Source organism: Macaca thibetana, chromosome 1 (assembly GCF_024542745.1).
Source record: "Macaca thibetana thibetana isolate TM-01 chromosome 1, ASM2454274v1, whole genome shotgun sequence".
In the NCBI taxonomy this organism is placed as follows: Eukaryota; Metazoa; Chordata; class Mammalia; order Primates; family Cercopithecidae; genus Macaca; species Macaca thibetana.
The window spans coordinates 152,455,004-152,475,496 of NC_065578.1; the positions used below are offsets into that span (position 1 = coordinate 152,455,004).

The 20,493-nt window shown below is 44.6% G+C and overlaps 2 protein-coding genes across 8 annotated transcripts in view; one reads left to right on the forward strand and one right to left on the reverse strand.

Annotated features, from left to right (window-relative positions):
• Positions 1–20,493, forward strand: part of LOC126948846 (cuticle collagen 2-like) — a 940,772-nt gene that overhangs the window by 491,909 nt on the left and 428,370 nt on the right. The window lies entirely within an intron of this gene.
• The window catches only part of HHAT (hedgehog acyltransferase), a 350,433-nt gene continuing 330,469 nt past the window's right edge, over positions 530–20,493 (reverse strand). For all 7 annotated transcript variants that reach the window (XM_050781213.1, XM_050781243.1, XM_050781193.1 and 4 more), the window contains one exon: positions 530–4,043. In XM_050781213.1, coding sequence (XP_050637170.1) covers positions 3,952–4,043 — 92 coding nt within the window. In that variant the 3' untranslated portion in view covers positions 530–3,951. The remainder of the gene's footprint in view (positions 4,044–20,493) is intronic.

Genomic DNA, 20,493 nt, shown 5'->3' on the forward strand with positions numbered 1-20,493 from the left:
TAAGATGACATTTGTGACCTAAGTTGTGACCTAGGATGGTATTTTCTATTCAAGAGTTTGGGAAGCTCTTATTTGGACAGCACTTACAGTTTTTTGAAAACTTACAGTTCCAGATTCACCAAGACTGTGTGTCAAAGTACCAAATAGTGAGAGAATGGACATGAACGTATGTGGCTGTACGATCTTAAGGTCCAGCTGCAGTTGCTGTACGAGGGCACAGATGTTGACCTCAATGCCTGGTATCACGGAAAACTGTATGACACATGGATCTGATACACCAGAAGCTGACCACCCCCAACTTACTTAGATGTACACTTTTTTATTTTGAACAATTTGGATTGAAATTTGTATAAAATATCTTAACGTTTCCCTCGCACCTTTTAAAACATAGTATGAATATAACAATCTTTTTTGAATGACTCAGTGTCTACAATATGAGCTCTGATCTGTGCTTTACACTTCATTGATAGTCTCAGAAGCTATTAAGGTAGCTTGCCTCTAATCGAAATAGTCCCATACACCAGCATGGTTTCAGTTTTGCTATTTTAATAGGTATTGCTTCCTGCTCATGGCAAGGCTCCACAGTATTACCAACCTGAGTTCTTATTTACCATCCAGTGGACCACTTTACAAACATGGCACTTCTCTTATTATAGACAGTGTAACTTAATTAGGGGATGGGGAATCTGACCTACAAGCCTCTGCTTGATCTTACAGGATCACAGTAGGGGTACAGTATTTTTAATGATGTTTCCTTACATTGTGTGCAATGTAATGTTTCCTTACATTTTGTGCAACTGATTTAATCAAATTGCACAAAAGCATTATAAAAATAATTTAAGGGTGATATTGTTTAAAATTCCAAATTATTGATGTTTGTTTCAAAAGTATCACTAATAACGTATTAAAGCATTATTTATTTATTTATTTATTTATTTTTGAGACAGGGTCTCACTCTGTTGCCCAGGCTGGTCTCAAACTCCTGACCTCAAGTGATCCACCTGCCTCGGCCTCCCAAAAGTGCTGGGATTACAGGTGTGAGCCACCATGCCCAGCCTAAAGCATTCTATCTAGATCTCTTCAATGTTGCAAAACATCTCTGTGAATATGATTTTTGTAATTAGTCAAAAGGACCAGTAATATAGAGCTAAGTAATGAATGCCATGTTTTGGGTGCCAGATGGAGTTCAATGATTTTAGAAAGAGGGTTTTTTTGTTTTAAAATGAAATAATTTCCCTGAGAAAGGCCTCAGAGAGGCTTTCTCAAAAGGCGCTGAGGCCAGTAGTATCACGATAATTTGGCTTCTCATGTTGTCCACACTGAAGGGAACCCTATTGTATGGATATATTCTGATATACCTGCTAAAAACCAAACTCATTATATTATGGTTAATTTACTATTTTCTTTGTCAATGGTTGTATTATTTTAAATAAGCAAGTGAGCAGTCTCAATTTCTGTAAGGGGAAGCCGCCCCCTCCCCCACCAAAATTGCTATTCTCCCAATATATAGATTATTATACAATTATTTGTGTCATTGATTTTTTCTTGAGGCCTGCTATCTTTAATGGAACAAAATGTTTTCTCCTGACACTTCAAACAAATTAATTTGAAAAAATAACCTTTCAGTCTTCTTGTGTGGTCCCAAGAATTAGAATGACTAAGGTTTGGGTGTCCTTCAGGTATCTTGCTTCCCTCCTTGGGTAGCATCTTGGCAATTGTGCTTGGAGCTCTTGGTCTTGCCCGCAGAGTGAGGCTGGTATCAGAGGATCCAGGGTCTGGAACTGACCTTGGGACCTTGTCTAGTCTTTTCCCAACACTGTGCCTGAAGTTGCCCAGGGCTGATGACATGTCCAGTGTCCTTGACTGAACTCCTCTGTGTGCCCAGGCGCCACTATTCAGAGTAACTACAAGATTTTAGTTAATATGCATGAGGAAAGAAGCATCATCATTTTCATATTACAGCTGGGGAGTAGGAAGAGGTTAAGCAAAACAATGGTCCTAGATAATCCACATATTAATTAATCAGCCTCAAATACAGAGCTAAACACAGTAATCATTTATTAATTCCTGAGAACCACTATGAATCATATAATAGTTTAAAAGAAATTCAGGATTGCCACTTTCAAATATATCCACTGACTCTTCCAAAATAGTTTAATGAATGAATAAGCCTATTTGTTTTTCTATAAATGGTATACTTGGAAGAGCTCAAAACTTTTGTATTACTTACATGTACACATACATTAGACACTTCCATATCATCATTTTTATACTTCTTTTTTTCTTAGCAAGCCCTTTCTTTCCGAGTAAACTTCAGCCGAACTCCCTCTGGCTGGCCACAAATCCTGAATGAGTGTTAGTCCATGAAGGTTTACTGCATTCATGTAGGTGCCCACTCCTCCCTGAGGCTCATTCCCTCCTAAAACTTCTGAGCACCCTGGAATCACCGGCCCCATGTCTCTCTCTCTCCTTTACCAAGACAGCTGCTGAGGCTGCTGCTATGCAGGTCTACCTGCCCCTCTCTGGCCTCTCTCTTTTGCTTTAGTTAACACATAATGTGCCCACCCAGGGTAGTCAGTATCTGGCTCCTCTCCCATCTCTTTGCCAAGCAGAGAAGCTATGAAGAAAGACAGTCAATAAAATGGTCCTGTACTCTAGGAGTTTAAGCCTCATTGAGTTGATAACCTCAACTCAAGACATAAGGGCCATGCTATGTCATAAACAGGAGGCAGCACTAGGTCCAAGTGAGCCTTTCACTCAATGACAACTTAATTCACCTACTTGAGATGTTGTAAATTCTCCTGTAATTAGATATATTATGGATTCAAATTTTAAGGCTCCTTTACCCCTCCCCACTCCAAAAAAAAAATTCCAAATTCACACAGAAGTATTCTGAATTATCTACCACTTGGGACCTTTGGTAGCCTATCCAGCATCTTTTTAGAGGAGTGAATAATCAAGTTATGTGAATATATTTAGATTTTAAACATTTTCCTCAAACATATTAAAAATAATTCTACAAACATGTAGATTATCTACATGACAAAAAAGGCTCCATTTGAATCAAACCATAACAATATAAACCACTAAACGTGAATCACTGAGTAGGAGGATGACTTTTGAGACGTGTAGAGAGGGTGGACAAGACTCCAGGACACCATCCTCATGACTAGCCTGATAGCACCCATCTGTGGATACACTATCCTGTGGTTTCTAAATGCTGCTTCTGTATTAAGAAACTATTAACTGTAAGGTAGAGGAACTACCATGTTATACTTCTCTGCAAATCTCAGAAACAAGCACCCAAATGTAGATCACCCTGCTGAAGCTCAAATCACAGGACTCCTTGGGTATGGATGCCTTAGAATGCTACAGGGCTGCTACTGTCTTCTTGGACTAGGTAATTCAAAAGACAGCTGTGGCTTGCTCTCTTTCCTACAGAGGGGCTGAAGTGTGAAGCTCAAACTCTAGTGCTGCTTCTAGAGACACTGTGGGATGTGATGAAGGAGGTCACTTAAACATCAACGTCACTCAAATATTTTAGAAATACTGCCCAGAAGACAGGCCTAATCAGGATTTCTGTGTCTCAATCAATAAATGTACACTACATTCTATTCTTGCTTAAGGGGAAAGAATGCAAAGGGCTCATGAGAGTAGGTTCTAGACCAAAATGTCACCTTGTGTAGTTGGGCAAGACACAAAACTGCCCTGGACCCCAGCTTCCTCAATAGGAAAATGATGGGTTGGGGTAGAAGATTTCAAAGACTCCAGGTTAGAAGATTGTCTGGCTGTGAATTTTCTGTGAGATCCAGCATCCAGTCTTGGAGTGAGAACATTCAACCGAAGATGAACAGATCAAATCCCTTAGAGGCTGTCCTGGAGTGAGAGGTCAGGGTGAAGCACTGTTTGCCTTGGAGGCCAGCAGCAAGGACTGGCCTGGGCCCAACAGCATTAGTCCATAGCATAGGTCTGGGCCCAGGCAATGCCCACGTGGGAGTAGCAGTACAGGAATCCCAGGACAGAGAGGGTCACCCATGGCCAGCCTGCAGAGGGAGGACACAGATGGAAGAGCAGTTAGAAATGCTTGGGGCAGGATGTCCCATATGGGCAAACTGTCCCCTTTTGGAGAAGGCAACCTGAGAAACAACACAGGCCTCCTGGAAAGTCTGCTGTAATGACAACTTCAGCAATTGAGTCCTACATTACCATCAGAGTCAGCATAAAATGAGGAGTGCACTACTGCAAACACGAACCATGTTTAGAAAAAGGGCAAGCTTTTAAAGAATCCATGTTTAGGGCCAGGCACCTGTAATCCCAGCACTTAGAGAGGCTGAGGTAGAGGATCACTTGAGTCCAAGAGTTGGAGACCAGCCTGGGAAACATAGTGAAACCTCATCTCTTCAATCAATCAATCAATCAATCAGCCAGACCTGGTGGTGTGTTTCTGTAGTCCTAGCTACTTGAGAGGCCAAGGAGGAAGGATCACTTGAGATCAGGAGTTAGAAGTTACAGTGAGCTATGAATGCACCACTGCAATCTTGCTTGGGCCACAGAGTTAGACCCAGTATTGGTTTAAAAAAAAAAAGAAGAAGAAGAAGTATCCATGTTTAGAGGACTAAAGCAGTTAGTAATTGAAAAAGGAAAAAAGTCCATGAGTCTGAGAAAAAGTAGTCTCATGTGCCACTGTAAACATGTAGGTCATGTTCCAAAACCTGTACTTGTAGATGAGTTGTTTGAAACCAGGGTACGTTTCCCCCTAGAATAATATTGATTCATGGACAAGACACAAAAATCACCATCATCATCCTCACCGTTGTTTTTTTGTTTTTGTTTTTGTTTTAACTCGTAGTAAGTGTGAAATAGCACTAATAGGAGCTCTGAGCCCTGGGGCATTTAGGATCCTGAAGCTCTAAATATAGGGTCCTCTGTCCTTGGTCAGCCTCCCCAGAGCTTTCAAGAGTTCCAAGTGGTGGAGAGTGGGATAGAGACTTGCAGACGTGGCCTGTCCTTGGCAATGAGACAGGAAGGTGCCAGCAGCCGAGAGGAAAAGGGTGCTGGACAAGATCAGGAGGGTCATTTGATTGGGGGCATCACAACATTTCACAGAGAGCTTTATAAATTTAAATTTTTGACATTTCTTTTGAATATGGCTAGCTAGGAAGTCATTACCTTTGTCACTCCAATTGTGTTAAAAGAAAAGAATGACTGTGAAATGTAGGCATTTACAATGAACTACATTTTTTTCTTAAAGTCCATGAGTCCCATAGTAAATCTCAAAATGTAGATTGAGCATTATACTGAATTTAGTGCCATTTGTAAGCACACAGAAGGGGGAGCCTAAATTAAATATTTGCTTTCAAAACTGAAAGCTTTTAGTGATTCCCTCTACAAATACTTGTCTTAGAATATCTGATGTTCTTTTCTTTTTCTTCTTCTTTTTTTAAAATTAACAGCCCTTTCTGCTGAGTATTTGTTGCTTAACAATCTTCATGTCTTCTGCATGTTTCACTTAAACATTGATTGGGGGTTCTGGAGAGCCAGAGATGCTGGGGAAGATACAAGATGGCAAAATGGAAAGACCCAGTCCCGTGTCAAAAGCACTCCCACTCCAACTTGGGAAAGACACACACACACACACACACACACACACCAGTGGGACTTATGATCCATGTGGTAAGCACTGGATGATGGAATGCACAGAGCACATTTAAACTGGGCCACATGGGCTGAGCAAGAGTTTGTCAGATGGCAAGGGACAGGGACCAGCTACCAGAGGAAGACCACTTGATGTGTAATCTTACAGGCCATCCAAGGAACGGGGATCATGTGACGTGGCTGCTGCATAGGGAAGAGGCAGGCAGGCAGACAGTGGTAGGAATAGGAAGGAGGCTGCAGGAAGCCCATGGGGATGGTTACAGGCTCTCTTCTTGCTATGTCAGCCATTAGCTACCATAATTATTAATATGGCATGGGGAAGTCACTGTAGCATAGTGGTACATGTGCAGGCTCTTAAGTGGGATGAGTTCAAATTCTGGCTCTGCCACTTGCCAGCTGTGGAACCTTGAGCAAGTTAATGAACCTCAAATGAAAAACTAGGGATAGAGCAACTTACTGAACAGTGTCCTTACAAGGAGGGAGTGAAATGATGTAAAGACTTGCATGGTGCCTAGCATAACACAGAAACTAAAAAAAGGTAGTAATAATAATGGTGAGAGGGCATGGAAGTCTTTCTCCACCAAGATTAGAGTGACAACAGGGAAGTCAAGCCCTGGCCTTCCTTGCGCCTTAGCCTAGCTTTCCAGTGTTCTCCCAGGCCCCGCAGGCAAGAGAGGTGAGGGCAGCAGAGGACACCTGGCAGCCTGGCTCCAGGACCAGCCCCACAGCTCCACTTCCTGCTAGGCAGCCAGTATGTATCCTGTGGCTGCCATAACAACTTACCAAACTTAGTGGATTAAAACAATAGACATGTATTCTTAGTTCTGGAGGCCAGAAGTCTGAAATCAAGGTGTTGGCAGGAACCCTTCCTTACCTCTTCCAGCTTCTGGTGGCTCCTAGGATCCCTTGGCTTATGGCAGCATCCATTTTCACAGAGCCTTCTTCCCTCTGTCCTCTCCTCTTCTTCTAAGGGCACCAGTCATTGAATTTAAAGGCTATCCCAAATCCAGGATTTCCTCTCAAGATACCTGACAAGTTACATCTGTAAATAACCTATTCCCAAATGAAGTCACATTCTGAGGTGCCAGGTATACATGAATTTGCGGGGGAACACTATTTAGCTCAATACAGCCAGGTACTTTCCCAGAACTTCCAGAAGGATCCATCCTGCTGGAAGCCCTCAGAACTCTCATTACTGCGGCTCAGGCAAAGATGCCAGGGGACTGGCCAACACCTGCTCCTCAGTGGGTTCAGGGAGCAGGATGAGGGGAGTGGGCTTTGGACACAGAAAGCACTCCTGGACTTCAGCTGTGTTTGGAGTGAGGCATCAGCAGTGTTTGGTAAACATGGAGCCCAGTGGCCAGCTGTGGAGATGGGCCAATGGGGATGCTTCGTTTACACAATGCTAGGCCTGGGGCATTGCACAGCTCTGCTTGGCACCTGTGGCTATCAAGTGACACCCTGTGAAAGCTTCCGCCTAACACACAGGACTATAAGGAAGACTGTCCCCAAGATTGCACAGAGGTGAGGCATAGACATGTTTAGCACAGGCCATAGCTAGGTTCTGAAAATTCTCCCCATTCTTACTGTGTATGCCATCCAGAGAGGTGGCTAGATAGCACTTAGGAGGACTTATAATCCTGACTGTATTATGAGATCCTATTAGGGCCTCAGTTTCCCCATCTACACAATGAGAGCTCAGAATAATTTTTTTAAAAGCATACATGCAAATAAAATAAGATCACAGATTTGGTAGTGCTTTTAAAAGTGTTTTAGAAATACAAAAGATTAATATAGGGCCACTTGATAATTCTGTTACATACCCACAGCTCACTGGACTTTTTAATGCACACATGTTCCTACAGACAGTAGACCTGGCATGTACCAATCGGCTGTCAAGGGTTCCTTATCCTTTCCTGACCTCAGGAGTAAGATTTATGATGACAGAATCATCATGAATGGTGATTCCAAATGAAGTAACATGCTGAGGTACCAGGTCCACATGAATTCCAGGAGGAATACCATTTATCCCAATGCAGTCAGGCACTATTTAGAGATGGAGTTTCGCTCTTGTTGCCCAGACTGGAGTGCAATGGCGTGATCTTGGCTCACCTCAACCTCTGCCTCCCAGGTTCAAGTGATTCTCCTGCCTCAGCCTCCCAAGTAGCTGCAATTACAGGCATGCACCACTACTCCCAGCTAATTTTGTATTTTTAGTAGAGACAGAGTTTCTCCTTGTTGCTCAGGCTGGTCTCCAACTCCTGACCCCAGATGATCTGCCTGCCTCGGCCTCCCAAAGTGCTGGGATTACAGGCGTGAGCCACCGGGCCCGGCCCAAAATTCATTTTCAAAATGATGGTAGGCCAGGCACGGTGGTTCATGCCCATAGTCCCAGCACTTTGGGAGCCCGAGGCGCCCAAGTCACTTGAGGCTAGGAGTTCAAGAACAGTTTGGCCAACATGGCAAAACTTTGTATCTACTAAAAATACAAAAATTAGCAGGGTATGGTGGTGTGCACCTGTGATCACAGCTACTCGGGAGGCTGAGGCACAAGAATCACTTGAACCTGGGAGGCAGAGATTCCAGTGAGCCAAAATTGTGCCACTGCACCTCTAGCCTGGGCAACAGAGTGAGCCTCTATCTAATTAATATATACATATATATATATATATAAAATAATGATGGACCTTCAGTCCTTCATCTTCCTAGGGGGAGAGGGACTTGTTGTGTGTAGGACTGAACACTGGTCTCCCCTAATCATGCCTTCTTCCCCTGAGGCCTCTGGGGAGCAGGAGCACTGGAAAAGCTTTCTTAACCATGCAGATGCATTCAGCAGTGGGAAGGCTGCTGTTGCTGAATCAGCACAAATTCCTATCCCAAGGAATAAATCAATCCATCCTAATGGGACATGAGTTAATTGAGTTGCTGAATTGTGTCTGAGCTATCAATTACCGCATCACAGGCTCACTTGGCTGTCAGGCTGGGCAGCACTCCTGAGCCTGTGACTACCATCTTGTCTCTAACAGGGCTTTTTCAAAGACCACATCCTACTAGTACCCATTTTTAGAAGAAAATGGCTGATGGCCAGCACGTGAACAAACTTCAGGGAAGCTTTCTTCCTAGCCACCCAGCACCATAGTCTGTCTACATGTAAATGCTCTACAAAGAATATGCAATCTACTACACCATTCACAAAGAATACACAATCTTAGTTAATTCCTACAACACTCTGAGGTAGAAATTACTATTCTCATTTTAAGAGGGAGAAACTGGGGCTCAGAAAGGTAAATAACTTGTCATAGAGCACCCAGCTAGCGGATTCTCAAACTTTGGTTTTGATTTCAATCCGATAGTGATAATCTTGCTTGAAGTCACATCGCCTCACAAAGGCCCAGAGTCCACATCCCAAGCCCGGGGTGTCAGGTTGAGTCCTATGTGGAAAATAGTCTGAATGATGTCTGTCCCTTAGTTTTTAAAATCTACCATTACCCACTATTTATCTAGCATTAATACTGCCTTAACTTCCTCCTTCCACCAAGGCTAGAGACTCCGGCACCCCACTGCCTGCTGTCCCTCTGGCTCGTCCACTGTGCAGTCATCACCTTGCTGGTTCCCAGTTCTGAGGGTTGAACAGCGCTATGACCTTCCCAGCTTGGCCCTTGGGTCCTTACAGCTAAAATGATAGATTCTTACTTTCTGGTCCCATAGAGCAACGTCCCCCAGTGACTCAAAACCAGTCTAAGAAAGGAAAGAGAGGAGATTCCCATTACTCCTAAGAACTACCAGGTGGTAAAGAAAACAAGATTCACCTCCTAAGACAAACTCTTCTTGGTCAAAGCCTAAGTCTGCAAATGTGAAGGATATATTAGGTTGGAGCAAAAGTAATTGTGGTTTTTGTCATTACTTTCAACGGCAAAACCGCAATTACTTTTGCAGCAACCTAATACGATTCTTAAATGTCACGAACATATCCATCCATGTCCGTAGGGTGCACTGTGCACATGAAACAGCCCACACAGCCATCCTGCTTAACACCAATGTGAGGCTGATGAATTTCAACCTCCAGAGGGTTTGCTAATGGGCTGGCTCAGAGAAGGAGATATCCAATGGGGAAGTAGAGTGAAGGGAAAGAGGCAACTCCAGGAGATGCTGCCAAAGACAGATTTATAAGACTTGGTGACTGATGAATTTGGGGGCCTCTGTCACTGACTCTGAGCATATCCTCAGCATGTGCCCTCAAGGCTGACACTCAGTTGGTGTGCATCAGAGAGACTATACCTGACATTAAAAGAATGATATGCTACCCTAGAGTGAGTAAAAGCCATGGTCCTGGCCTCTCCCTCATGACTTGTCTTCTACAAAAAGAGGGGTCACATGTGGTTCTGCAGGGGCCCCAAGGGTCTGCTCTTGCACTTGGCCACCATCTCTTTGGATCTACAGGTCCGTGCCTGTGCCCTGATATTTGTTAGATATCCCGAATATCACATATCTCTGCTTTGGTGGCATTTTCTATTTTGAGGCCACTGGAGAATGAGTGCTTCTTTCCTTAAAGAACTGCCTCATGTACCAGATCCTAGTCCTAAGGTGCTGACACCGGATCTGCAAACACACTGGCCCTGCCCTAGCACTCTCTGCACCATCCCACCAGCTTCACAACCATTATTTCATTAATTATTCAGAATGACTTTATGCACTGCTGCCTTCATTCAATGAGCTGGCTCTGACAGCACTTAGTTTAACCGTGTTCAGATCTGATAGGGGGGAATGATAAGGTGGCTTGGCAGCTGTATTTAAATCTTATTTACTCCAGCAGTTGCAGTCTGCAGATATCGTGGAGTCATTCATCAAATGGCCTTGAGCCTGCAGACCTTCCTCCAGAGCTAAATTTAGAGTTTTAATCTTAATAAGCCTATGAGGCAGGAGCCTTCTTCCGTCAGAGGGCTGGTTTCCTTATCAAAAGATACACAGCAAGAGCAAAGCTGCCCCAGGCTTCTGAGCCTATAAACCACTGGATCTAACTCCATACACAGGCGGAGCTGGACAGAAGCTTTGAAGAACGGGCTTTTGCTACCTCAAGGTTCTAATAATAATTCCTTACCCTCACAGAGTTTACGCACCTGGAACTCAAACCCCAGTGTTCAGGCCTCACAGTTTTTTTCAAAAAATGGTCAGCTGTCACTTTCACATCCTCTCAGGAGAAAGGACTAGATGGTTGTCATTTGTTCAAAATTGAAGCAGAAAATCCCAGAACAGCCAGAACCACCTGGAGGTGAAACGCAGACTGCAGGGCCCCACCCCACAGTTTCTGATCCAGTAGGTCTGGGGTAGGCCTGAGATTCTGCATTTCTAGCACGTTCCCAGGTGATGTGGATGCTGCTGGTCTGAGAACCACACTTTGGGAACTACTGTTGTAGGGGAATCTGCAGGGGGAAGGGCTTCCTACTAAACTGGGTGCTCACGCATGGAGCAGAGGAGACAGACATTTACTGAGCATTACATGTGGCTTGGCTGGGTACATCCCACATTCTCACAACCACCTTATCAGACAGGTGTCACCAGCCCCATTTAGTAGATACGGAAACTAAGGCCCAGAGAAGTAGTTTTCCCAAGGTCTAAACGCTCACTGGACATTAGAACTCAGGGCTCTGCGACTCCACAGTGCACTTGGCCACTGAAGCTCAGAAAGCAGCAGCTTGCTTCAGGCCACACGGTGAACCCTCCTGGCCAGGATTCTTTTCCTTCAAATCCTTGGCCTCCAAATCTCATTTCATCCCCCTACTCCAGGTGTTCAAGGTGACAGGGAGGAAGGAGTTTCAGGATGGTATTTTTAGACCTCAGCTATCACTCACTCACTCGATCCCCCCATCTCCTGGGGCCGCCCTTTCTTGTCTTTGTAGTGGGGGACAGAGAAAGCATGGATGAGCATGCTTATATCCTTTGTCTTGGTTAGTGCCTAATTTCGACTGTGAGCATTGAAGAGCATGTTCCCAGTGCCTGCATGATCCTTTATTAAAACCGTTAAAGCCACAATTACATGGCCCCTGCTAAGGGCTGAGCCTGCAAGGGAATTTGGCAAGGAGAGACAGAGGAAGGGGCAGCTGGGACCACCCTCAGGGAGCTTTCTCCATTCTGAGCAAGAGATCCTTGCTAGGAGCTGAGCGCACATTTTAACCAGCACAAACAGTGGTCTTTAATAAATCACATTGTTCACAGTCAATTTCACATCCTGATGAGGCCAACTTCTACCACATTTTTCATCCTTCCCTGACTCCCGATGCAAGCCCCGCAGGCAAGCACTTACTAAAGCACTCACTTCCATGAAGTAAAATCATTCCACCTGAAATGCAGGGAGTGGGGAGAACCAGCCAGAGCCACTTTTTCTTCTTCTGACAGCACAAGCAGAAGGGGTGCTGGAAAAAACAAATATTTTCTCTCTCCGGGGACAACTGGGTAGGGGACCCGCTTTCCAGAAAACTGTCCACTGCAGTGGTTGCTACACCCCCAAATCAAGCCCCCGGAGCCAGAGGCTGCACAGTCAGAACACACTTCCCCAGCTGTTTCTCTTCTTTAACCTGTGTTTTTATTCCAGCCTAATTAGGAGTGTTGTTCATTATTAATTCATGACCACACTATAAAACACAGTGGATGCTGCCTAGCAAATGAGCTCATGGAAGCCACTTTCCTGAAACGGGGATGGCACACCACGAATCAGGCTTCTCGTCAGACGTGCCTGACAACCGCTCACCCACATCCGTATTTATGAAGCACCTACTGTGTGCTTAGCATTCAGACAAGCAGCCTGGATTCTTGCCATAGGCACAGTCTGCGTCTTTGTTTGAGGCCTTATGCAAAGGTGCCACCGAAGGCTGAGGGCATACTCTGGGGCCACCACGCTCCTCCCCTACACCTCATGTTCAGCTCCACAGCTCTGGGATCCAATTGTGCAGATGACAAAAGACTCAGTGATGACACAGATAACAGAGATAGGATTTCCAAAAACTAGGTAGGATAGGAGGATGAGCTGACACTAATGAGTTAAAATTGAGTAAGATGAAAACAGCTAAACTTAGCAGATTTTTGTACTTTAATTTTTAACTTCTTTTTTTTATTATACTTTAAGTTCTATGGTACATGTGCACAACGTGCAGGTTTGTTACATATGTATACATGTGCCATGTTGGTGTGCTGCACCCATTAACTCGTCATTTACATTCGGTATTTCTCCTAATGCTATCCCTCCCCCTGCCACCCACCCCCCGACAGGTCCCTGTGTGTGATGTTCCATGCCCTGTATCCAAGTGTTCTCATTGTTCAATTCTCACCTATGAGTGAGAACATGCAGTGTTTGGTTTTCTGTCCTTGTGATAGTTTGCCGAGAATGATGGTTTCCAGTTTCATCCATGTACCTGCAAAGGACAAGAACTCATCCTTTTTTATGGCTGCATAGTATTCCATGGTGTATATGTGCCACATTTTCTTAATCCAGTCTATCATTGATGGACATTTGGGTTGGTTCCTAGTCTTTGCTATTGTGAATAGTGCTGCAATAAACATATGTGTGCATGTATCTTTATAGTAGCATGATTTATAATCCTTTGGGTATGTACCCAGTAATGGGATGGCTGGATCAAATGGTATTTCTAGTTCTAGATTCTTGAGGAATTGCCACACTGTCTTCCACAATGGTTGAACTAGTTTACACTCCCACCAACAGTGTAAAAGCATTCCTGTTTCTCCAAATCCTTTCCAGCATCTGTTGTTTCCTGACTTTTTAGTGATCACCATTCTGACTGGTGTGAGATGGTATCTCATTGTGGTTTGGATTTGCATTTCTCTGATGGCCAGTGATGATGAGCATTTTTTCATGCGTCTGTTGGCTGCATAAATGTCTTCTTTTGAGAAGTGTCTGTTCATATCCTTTACCCATTTTTTGATGAGGTTGCTTTTTTTTTTTTTGTAAATTTGTTTAAGTTCTTTGTAGGTTCTGGATATGAGCCCTTTGTCAGCTGGGTAGATTGCAAAAATCTTCTCCCATTCTGTAGGTTGCCTGTTCACTCTGATGGTAGTTTCTTTTGCTGTGCAGAAGCTCTTTAATTAGATCCCATTTGTCTATTTTGGCTTTTGGTGCCATTGCTTTTGGTGTTTTAGTGGTAAAGTCCCTGCCCATGCCTATATCCTGAATGGTATTGCTTAGGTTTCCTTCTAGGGTTTTTACAGTTTTAGTTCTAACATTTAAGTCTTTAATCCATCTTGAATTAATGTTTGTATAAGGCGTAAGGAAGGGATCCAGTTTCAGCTTTCTACTTATGGCTAGCCAGTTTTCCAAGCACCATGTATTAAATAGGGAATCCTTTTCCCATTGCTTGTTTTTGTCAGGTTTGTCAAAGATCAGATGTTTGTAGATGTGTGGTGTTATTTCTAAGGTATCTGTTCTGTTCCATTGGTCTATCTGTCTGTTTTGGTACCAGTACCATGCTGTTTTGGCTACTGTAGCCTTGTCTTATAGTTTGAAGTCAGGTAGCCTGATGCCTCCAGCTTTGTTCTTTTTGCTTAGGATTGTCTTGGCAATGCAGGCTGTTTTTTGGTTCCATATGAACTTTAAAGTAGTTTTTTTCCAATTCTGTAAAGAAAGTCATTGGTAGCTTGATGGGGATGGCATTGAATCTATAAATTACTTTGGGCAGTATGGCCATTTTCATGATATTGATTCTTCCTATCCATGAGCATGGAATGGTCTTCCATTTGCTTGTGTCCTCTTTTATTTCATTGAGCAGTGGTTTGTAGTTCTTCTTGAAGGGGTCCTTCACACCCCTTGTAAGTTGGATTCCTAGGTATTTTATTCTCTTTGTAGCAATTGTGAATGGGAGTTCACTCATGATTTGTCTGTCTGTTACTGGTATATAGAAATGCTTGTGATTTTTGCACATTGATTTTGTATCCTGAGACTTTGCTGAAGTTGCTTATCAGCTTAAGGAGATTTTGGGCTGAGACAATGGGGATTTCTAAATATAAAATCATGTCATCTGCAAACAGGGAAAATTTGACTTTCTCTCTTCCTATTTGAATACCCTTTATTTCTTCCTCTTGCCTAGTTGCCCTGGCCAGAACTTCCAACACTATGTTGAATAGGAATGGTGAGAGAGGGCATCTCTGTCTTATGCCAGTTTTCAAAGGGAATGCTTCCAGTTTTTGCCCATTCAGTATGATATTGGCTGTTTGTCATAAATAGCTCTTATTATTTTGAGATACATCCCATTGATACCTAGTTTATTGAGAGTTTTTAGCATGAAGGCTGTTGAATTTTGTTGAAGGCCTTTTCTGCATCTATTGAGATAATCACGTGGTTTTTGTCTTTGATTCTGTTTATATGATGGATTACGTTTATTGACTTGTGTATGTTGAACCAGCCTTGCATCCCAGGGATGAAGCCAACTTGATTGTGGTGGATAAGTTTTTTGATGTGCTGCTGGATTCAGTTTCCCAGTATTTTATTGAGGATTTTTGCATTGATGTTTATCAGGGATATTGGTCTATAATTGTCTTTTTTTGTTGTGTCTCTGCCAGGCTTTGGCATCAGGATGATGCTGGCCTCATAAAATGAGTTAGGGAGGATCCCCTCTTTCTCTATTGATTGGAATAGTTTCAGAAGGAATGGTACCAGCTCCTCTTTGTACCTCTGGTAGAATTCGACTGTGAATCCATCTGGTCCTGGACTTTTTTTGGTTGGGAGGCTATTAATTATTGCCTCAATTTCAGAGCCTGTTATTGGTCTATTCAGAGATTCAACTTCTTCTTGGTTTAGTCTTGGGAGGGTGTATGTGTCTAGGAATTTATCTATTTCTTTTAGATTTTCTAGTTTATCTGCATAGAGGTGTTTATAGTATTCTCTGATGGTAGTTTGTATTTCTTTGGGGTCGGTGGTTATATACCCGTTATCATTTTTTATTGCATCTATTTGATTCTTCTCTGTTTTCTTCTTTATTAGTCTTGCTAGCGGTCTATCAATTTTGTTGATCTTTTCACAAAACCAGCTCCTAGATTCATTGATTTTTTTGAAGGGTTTTTTTGTGTCTCTATCTCCTTCGGCTCTGCTCTGATCTTAGTTATTTCTTGCCTTCTGCTAGCTTTTGAATGTGTTTGCTCTTGCTTCTCTAGTTCTTTTAATTGTGAAGTTAGGGTGCCGATTTTAGATCTTTCCTGCTGTCTCCTGTGGGCATTTAGTGCTATAAATTTCCCTGTAAACACTGCTTTAGCTGTGTCTCAGAGATTCTGGTACATCGTCTCTTTGTTCTCACTGTTTTCAAAGAACTTATTATTTCTGCCTTCATTTCATTATTTACCCAGTAGTGATTCAGGAGCAGGTTGTTCAGTTTCCATGTATTTGTGTGGTTTTGAGTGAGTTTCTTAATCCTGAGTTCTAATTTGATTGCACTGTGGTCTGAGATACAGTTTGTTGTGATTTCTGTTCTTTTACATTTGCTGAGGAGTGCTTTACTTCCAACTATGTGGTCAGTTTTGGAATAATTGTGGTGTGGTGCTGAGAAGAATGTATATTCTGTTGATTTGGGGTGGAGAGTTCTGTAGATGTCTATTAGGTCCACTTGGTGCAGAACACCCCACTGTCAGTATTAGACAGATCAATGAGACAGAAGGTTAACAAGGATATCCAGGACTTGAACTCAGATTTTGTTTTTTAATCCAACTATACAAATATGGAGCGGCAGAAGTGTGGGAACATGGTATGAAAGGAGCGTTTGATGGATTAAGTGATATCTACCTGGTAATGATAAGACCCTGCAGAAGAGAAGACAGTTGCTGCAAATATATAAAAGTCTACTTTAGAAGAGTGATGCCAAGAGGTCTGAGCACCCTTAGGGGCAGGGCTGGGAGGAAAGAGGAGACGCCAGGAGGAAAAGGGACACTTGGGCCCTTGGACACCAAAACAAGCTCGAGAGACTGAGCTTCCTTGGGCTGGAGCAGGACAGCATGTGGGCCAGAACATAAGGGAGGAGATTCCTTCTTTGATGGGAGGTAGAACCTGGTCTGCGAGCCTGTGTACCTGCCTTCTTTCTTCCTATGTCCCTGGAACCAGGGCATGCATGGTAAAATGGTCAATGAATAAACAAAGACGAGACTGAAGAAACACAGGGTTGTTGACTTTGGAGTACCCATTCACAAGACTGCCTGCTTCGGGCCATTAAAAATAATAGCTGTGGCAAAACCTCTGATCAAGACCACACCCTCTATGTACATTTGGCCCTCATTTTCCAAGCCTGTGCAACACAAAGTTAATTGACGAAAGTGCCCACCGTCTAGGCATCCTCTACACTTGTGGAAGTGCCTGGGAGAAGAGGCACCTGGTGCGCACTGGTCCTGAACACCTGGACTTACCAAGGGAGGGAAGGGCAGGAACGCACTCCACACACCCACTCTCCTACCACCACCAAATGAAAACGCCAGAAAGAGTTGTAAGGGAAAGGAAAGACAGAGATGCCTAAACTACGTGAACATCTCAAAGGTGATGTCAGCAAATGCTTCTGATATGTTCTTTTCCTAAAGCAGTTGTTGGATAAAGAATTCTAAATTACTTGACTTGAATTTCTGAGCAAAGAACAGAATGATAAAGCCAAGTCCCCAGGGGCAGCAGCCATGGCTGCAGCAACTCTTCCCAGAGCTCCCAGAAGCGATGATGAGCTAGGATTGCAGGCCACTGCTCTGGAAAGGGAAGGAAATGTTCCTGCCTGTCAAAGATGCCTTTGTTCTCACCTCCATGCTCCCACTGTGTCTGCAAAAGTCTATTTTGCTCATCAACACACTGAAGATTGGGACTAGTTGAAAGCTGGAGGTATTGTGGAGCAAGAGCTTTTCTGTGCATCATCTTCCAGCAGCTGCTGCTCTTCATCCAGCAGTGGGGCTAGGCTGTCCAGAGGCATCCCCACTGTCTCCCCTGCTCCTCCTGCCTAAAAGTAGGATGGGCTGTGCCTGTGACGCAGTAGGTGGCTGTGGAGCCATTTCTCGTGAAGGATCCTGAGGCCATAGGTTTGGTCCCACTAGTGCTCATTTTAACCACCTGAGCTGCCTTCTTCAAAAGCAACCTGACAGGAGCGCAGAACAGTTCTGAGATTAGTTCGGAAAAAAACATGGCTCCAACATTTACAAATGGTATTTGGAAAAGGCATCTCATCTCCCAGATCCTGTACAAGGAGGGGTGTGGGGAACACAGGTAAAGGCATCCAAGCTCAAGGATGCTACCGTGGTGGCGCTGTCCACATTGCCCCCTGCAGCCAGCCCCTGGAGGTGAAGCAGCTTGCCATGCCTTGGGAGCACAGGGCATTTAGGTGGTCCTGGGCACCAGGAGGAGGCAGCACAGGGAGAGGCCCACTGGGAAGTCAGGGAGTCTGGGGGCCCTCTCTGCTAAAGAAGCATGAGAGCTGCCTGAGGGTGGGGCAAGGGCTCTTATATCACTGTTCAGGGGAGAGAAAAGGAATATAGAGACCCCACATCTCTACCCTTCCTCCATCAAACCCACATGGAAACCCTGGTGACCAAGGGTTCTTTGCTGAGGGTGAGAGGAGAGGCACTGGGCTGTCTCACGCTATAGCTGCTCCTCCTGGCGTGACCCACTTCCCCTGCAGGAGCATAAGGTTATGGAGCCATTGGGGACCAGGGGATGAGCACGGCTGCCTGGCCCTGGAGAGGAGCCATGGTCACTGCTGCTGTCATCTCAGGCCACATGGGAAACAAGGGGCTCAAAGGGCGGGGGCTCGGGAGTATGTGTGCTCAGCCTGAGAGTAAGAGAAAGTACATGCGTGACTGTGGACTCCAGCGAGGCTGACCGGCTCCAGGTGCCATGCTGTAGAAGTGACACTGTCACACAGAAGCCACTTCCTCTGTGTAGGTCTAGAAGGGCTCCTCTATGGGAGGTCTAGAAGGGCTCCACATGGGGACAAGAAGATAAATAAAAGTGTAGCCTAGAAAAACTACATGAGGTCACCTGGAAAGGGAAATGGACTTAGTCTATGTTACTCCAGAAGACAGAACCAGGACCCATGGATGGAAGTGACAGGAGATGGATTTTGGCTACTGTCAAAAGGAGCATATAACATTTAGAGCCTTTGAACAGAAAGTGGGCATCGTTCTTGGAATCACTCAGCATGTGAGCGTTTGGGAAGCTGTTAGGAAGGCATCCATTGCAGTTATCTGCCTCTGAGAGAAGGTGGGACCAGATGATCCCTACAAAGGTCCCTTCTAATTCTAAGAGGTTACAGTCCTATAAAATACAGGTCTTCAAATCATCCTTCCCTCCCCCCAGAAAGTCAGTCCAAGGAATAAGCTAAAAGACCAATGCAGAAGCAGGGAATGGAGGGTCATTTGTCTATAACTAGAGCAGAAGGCAGTGTTCTAGCAAGCTGTGGAAACGTCAGGGGAAATGGCAAATTTTTAATGACGTGCTCATGAGGATATTTACCTGATGTATAAAGTGACTCAGATACTTTTTTCCACTTCGGTTACAGGGAAAGACGTTTTTGTGCCTTACAGATCCTGCTCTGAAGGAACACTATGTTCCCACAGTCAATGGCAGGTCTGCCTGGGACAACAAGCAAGTCCTGGTGGGTGCTCCGAGCCCAGGCTAGGATGGTTGTCCCCTGCACCCCCACCAAGAGTCCCTCTCGCAGCAGCCCTGCTCACTGGGTTGCCTACATTTCCTACACTTTGCAGGAGCTCACAAGGAAGCATTTCCTCTTCACTGGCTGATCTGCTCAGAATCAAACACCAGTAACCAATTGTCTACAGGGTCAGAGGAGACAGGACAGGGCGCCATTGACGTGGATCAGAGGAGAAGCCAATCAAGACAGCCAAGATCCCAGTGATTGCAACAGTCACTAATGAGGCATTAGCACCTTCCCTGCCTCCTCCATGCTTTCTGTTCAGGCAACGGGAGTGGCAGGGAGGCTGGGATCCTTTGGGAAACTTTTCCCAGCTATTTATTCTCTTCCTGGTAATCTTTACATGGGGTTAATTGTTGGCCTCCAGGGAAGGGGCCTCAGCTGCCGCAGCTTCTGGCTGGTTATGTTTGTGACCTCAGAGCACAATATTTACATGATGGAGTCCTTGTAGAGTTTCCAGATGCTTCTTTGGTTTTGGGTCAGTTCGGGACGTGCAAGCAGCCTCCCTCAGTGGGCTTTCTCTGATTCCTCTAAAGTGATGGGGTAGTGTCTACAAGGGTCAGCCCTATGGCTGGGATCTGGACTTCTCCCCATCTGTGTCCCAAAAACTGGAGCTTGAGGTGATGTCCAAAGAAGGAACTGTGACAGTCCCCTCCCTGTGCCTCTGGTACATCTCTGACGTCACCCTTGGGAGGAGTACTGACCTAGGCTGTTGGAACCCTTCCCATTGCAGAGCCTCCCACCTCCTTCCTAGAGGCTGCTGTGTACTCATTCCACAGGGAAGATATGGCTCTGTTCTTGCCGTTTGGCTGGAAACAATCTGATCTGAAGATAAACTAGCCATCATGCGACTCGCATCATTCAACACTTATTGAGCTCCTACTATATACAGAGCAGTAGGCTAAGTGCTGGGGTACCAGCGATTAAAAGGCTGCCTTTCAGTTAGGGTAGGGAGACAAGAATCTCACGTAAAACAATAAATCAGAACCCCAGGGTGTTTCCTGATGTTAATGAATGATTCACTCAACATTTATTATGCCTTTTCTGTGTGCTGGGCACTATGCCAAGAGCCAAGGCATGTGGGATGGAATAACTGGCCTCTGCCCTTGGAGAGTTACAGTTTAGCGGAGGGAGGGACCCAGGCATTCATGGTGTGGGTTTCAGAACACTG